A 3,961-nucleotide genomic window follows, 5' to 3' on the forward strand; every position below is an offset into this window, starting at 1 on the left:
GCACCCCCACAGGGCCAGGCTGCGGGGTGTCCCTGCTCGGCTGCCCCAGCACATGGACTGTGGGCGAGGGGGGCCCCGGGGGATGGGGTGGTGGCGCTGCGCTGGGGGTGCCTGGGCCTGGCTTCTCCTGGGGTCCCTGGTTCTGAGGGTCTCAGGGCACTGAGAGGGGCTGGGGACAGAGAGGGTAAAGATGGGGGCAAAGCCTGGGCCCTGAAACTGTGCTCACTTGTTCTAGGTGCTCCAGGGTGAGATTACGCGGGTGTGCGTGAGTGCGCGGGTGTGATTGCGCAGGTGTGATTGTGAAGAGTGCTACGTCAGAGAGACAGGGCGGCGGGGGGGGCGCTGATCGTGTGTGGCCATGATTGCGTGGCGTGACTGTGTGCTCAATTGCGTGGGTGTGATGGTGTGCAAGCGAGACAGCAAGCGTGCATGTGACTGCGACTGTGCGACTGCGTGAGCCTGGGTACAGGCGCCTGCCTGGTCCCCTCTGCGAGACGAGCAACACGGTTTCCATTTTGTCTCTTTCTAGGGGATGTTTGTTCTGGGCCTGCCCTATGCCATCCTTCATGGTGGATACCTAGGACTCTTTTTAATAATTTTTGCTGCAGTCGTTTGCTGCTACACTGGGAAAATCCTTATTGCCTGTCTTTATGAAGAGAATGAGGATGGGGAGATAGTCAGGGTGAGAGACTCCTACGTGGACATAGCGAACGCGTGCTGCGCGCCTCGCTTCCCCACCCTGGGAGGCAGAATTGTGAACGTGGCTCAGATCATTGAACTGGTCATGACCTGCATTCTCTATGTGGTGGTCAGTGGGAACCTGATGTACAACAGCTTCCCCAACCTGCCCGTCTCCCAGAAGTCGTGGTCCATCATTGCCACAGCAGTGCTCCTGCCTTGCGCGTTCTTGAAGAACCTCAAGGCAGTCTCCAAGTTCAGCTTGCTTTGCACGTTAGCCCACTTTGTGATCAACATCTTGGTGATCGCCTACTGCCTCTCCAGGGCACGCGACTGGGCCTGGGACAAAGTCAAGTTTTACATTGATGTGAAGAAGTTTCCCATCTCCATTGGCATCATTGTCTTCAGCTATACCTCTCAGATCTTTCTGCCTTCCTTGGAGGGGAACATGCAGAACCCCAAGGAGTTTCATTGCATGATGAACTGGACTCACATAGCAGCTTGCATCCTTAAGGGACTCTTTGCTTTGGTCGCCTATCTGACCTGGGCTGATGAGACCAAGGAAGTAATTACAGACAACTTGCCATCCACTATTAGGGCAGTAGTCAACATTTTCTTGGTGGCCAAAGCCTTGCTCTCATACCCCTTGCCATTCTTTGCAGCTGTGGAAGTCCTGGAGAGGTCTCTTTTCCAAGATGGAAACAGGGCATTCTTCCCCAACTGCTACGGGGGTGATGGGCGGCTCAAATCCTGGGGACTCACCCTCAGATGTGCCCTGGTAGTCTTCACCCTGCTCATGGCTATCTATGTCCCACATTTTGCCCTCTTGATGGGTCTTACTGGGAGCCTCACAGGCGCAGGGCTCTGTTTCCTGCTCCCCAGTCTTTTCCACCTCAAACTCTTGTGGAGGAAGCTCTTGTGGCACCATGTCTTCTTTGATGTTGCCATTTTTGTTATAGGTGGTATCTGCAGCGTCTCTGGGTTCATCCACTCTTTAGAAGGCCTCATAGAGGCCTTCAGAACCAACGCTGAAGACTAAAGAGGGGCTAGAGCCAGTTGCAGTAAGAGAATTGCATCGAACATCCACATAGCCAAATAATTCTGCATCCCTTTAATGGAAAGAGTCATTATTTTCGTTACATGCATCCAACAAATTCTATGTCATAGAATCTGCAAATTAGAGGAAGAATAAGAAGAGATGAAAGTGTTTGCCCTGCCGTCTTTTTAAATAAGCTAAGAGTGAAATATATTTTTTTGGTTATTTAGAGTTTTTTGAAGGAAATTATCTGGTGCCCTACCCTTATCTCCTCACTCGTTGCCTGAAGCTTAGCCCCCCCCGTGAATGAGCTGTTGGGAAGCAGTCGCTGTTTTCAATACTCCTTACAGATATGCAATTCAGTGTTTCAGGAGCTGAAACACAGGTGCCGATCCGATGAGATTGGGTTACTGCGCTCACAGACAGAAACAAACCAGCCATGGGTGCTGGGAGCAGGGACCTTCATTTTACACTGTATGAGATGGATGTAGATGAGACCCAGATTGTACGACCAGCCCAACAAGTCTAAGCAGCGGCTGATGACCAGCGATGCCAGTTATCTGCAATGTTTACACCGTAGTCACATAGAAGTCAGGACTGCTTAATTCTTCCATTCGAATTCACACCGAGGATAACGGCGCTGCCTATCAATTACAATGTTTTGCCTCTGATTAAAATTGCAGACCGCTTCTCGGTGACTTCTGTTTCATTTTGTTTTAACAAGTGTTATTTCTAAATTATGAAAAGCTAAAAAAATAATATATTGTTGGATTTGATGTCGTTCAGGACACAGGAACAAAACTACGACACAATTCATTCTGTGCAATCTACCAGATCCGTGGAGCTGTTTCCAATGTACGTGTGGTGTCATTGTGGTAAATAAGATGAAAAATGTATATCAGAAAAAAAAATCTATCTTTAACATATAATGTGGTACATAAATATATCGAACAATAAAGAGAAAACATAGTCGATGAGGCTGGCCTGATTCGTGGGGGGCTCGAAGGAGCCGAGCAGGGGCACAGGGAGGTTCCTCATCCCCCCGCCCGTTTGCATGGGGAATACATCCTCGGTGGTAGCAGAGGGATTAAGCAAGAGGTAGGACACGTACATTTCGGGAAAGGGTCGTCCTACAGTTGCGGGGGGAGGGGGACGGGGCGCAGCTTTCACCCTCTCTCCCAGCTTTGCTTTGCTTCCGTAGTGCTCAGCACCCGGGGATGGACGAAGCTTGTAGACGTACTCCGCGATTTTTGTTCTTGAGAGGGAGAGTGGAAAAACCCTTCACAAACAAAACCAAAAAATTCCCGGAGCGGGAAATAAACGAAATAAGGGGCTGGGATGTCCCCTGGCTTAAACTCACTCTACTCTGCCCATGTTTGCTGAGCATGGGGTTGATACCCGCGGCGGAGGACACACCTCGATTTCCACCGATTTAAAAGCCAGAACAACCAAATCGTTGTCTGCCCGTTGTCCCTGCAGAGCGGAGATGGGGATGGGGGGGACATCGACAGCGCTCTCGGAGCCCGAACACAGCAGAGATCCCCGGGAGGCTCCTTTTATCGCCCTCTAAATCATGGCGAGCGCCGGTAAGGGACCGGGGTCCCTCCCCTGCCCGGCCCGAGCTGGCGGAGCTGCACCCCGACGGCAGTGGTGGCTCTGCAATGCGGTACCGGGGAGGAGGGGGGCAAAATCCGGGGAGAGGGGCCGCGGGCAGGAGGGAGTGAAGATCCTTCCCGCAGGAAACACCATTTCAGGTGCTTTCCCGGGCCAGGTGCTTCCCAGACCAAAGCGCAGGGGGGCTGCGGGGTTTATTTCGCGTGGGGACAGGGACGTGTGGCGCCGTGAGTGGGTGTTGGGGACATCGCGGAGGGGTCGACTCCTTCCTGCTGCGCTTCCCTCCTTGCTGACCCCCTTTCCTGGGGCTATCTCGGTGTGCCCCATCCCTATTCTTAATCTCATCCCCATCCTCATCGTCTTCATCTCAAACCTCATCTGTATCCTCATCCTATCCTCTATTCTCATCCCAGTCTTCAATCCCCACTCCCATTCTCATCATCTTCAACCTCATCTTTACACCCATCCCTATCTTCATCCTCATCCCCATCCTCATCATCTTCATCCTCGCCCTCATCCCGGTGCAGGTGACCCGGGATTACCGCTGGGCTGCCCTCCTTGTCCTCCCCACTGCCCGTCCCGGGGGTGCGCCCCTGCTCGCAACCCGGCGGCGGCGCAGCGCCCTCGCCCGAC

General features: G+C 52.8%; 1 protein-coding gene across 1 annotated transcript; it reads left to right on the plus strand.

The window, feature by feature from the left end:
- Positions 1-530: 530 nt before the first annotated feature.
- SLC32A1 (solute carrier family 32 (GABA vesicular transporter), member 1) lies at positions 531-2,691 on the plus strand. Its single transcript, XM_010187860.1, has one exon. The coding sequence runs from the start codon at positions 533-535 to the stop codon at positions 1,715-1,717; it is 1,185 nt and encodes a 394-aa protein (XP_010186162.1). The 5' UTR covers positions 531-532; the 3' UTR covers positions 1,718-2,691.
- Positions 2,692-3,961: the final 1,270 nt, after the last annotated feature.

This window comes from Mesitornis unicolor, unplaced genomic scaffold, assembly GCF_000695765.1.
Source record: "Mesitornis unicolor isolate BGI_N332 unplaced genomic scaffold, ASM69576v1 Scaffold47770, whole genome shotgun sequence".
NCBI lineage: Eukaryota > Metazoa > Chordata > Aves > Mesitornithiformes > Mesitornithidae > Mesitornis > Mesitornis unicolor.

Bases quoted from the DNA above. Each gene is read 5' to 3' on its own strand.
- SLC32A1 (XM_010187860.1), top strand. From the start codon at position 533: ATGTTTGTTCTGGGCCTGCCCTATGCCATCCTTCATGGTGGATACCTA.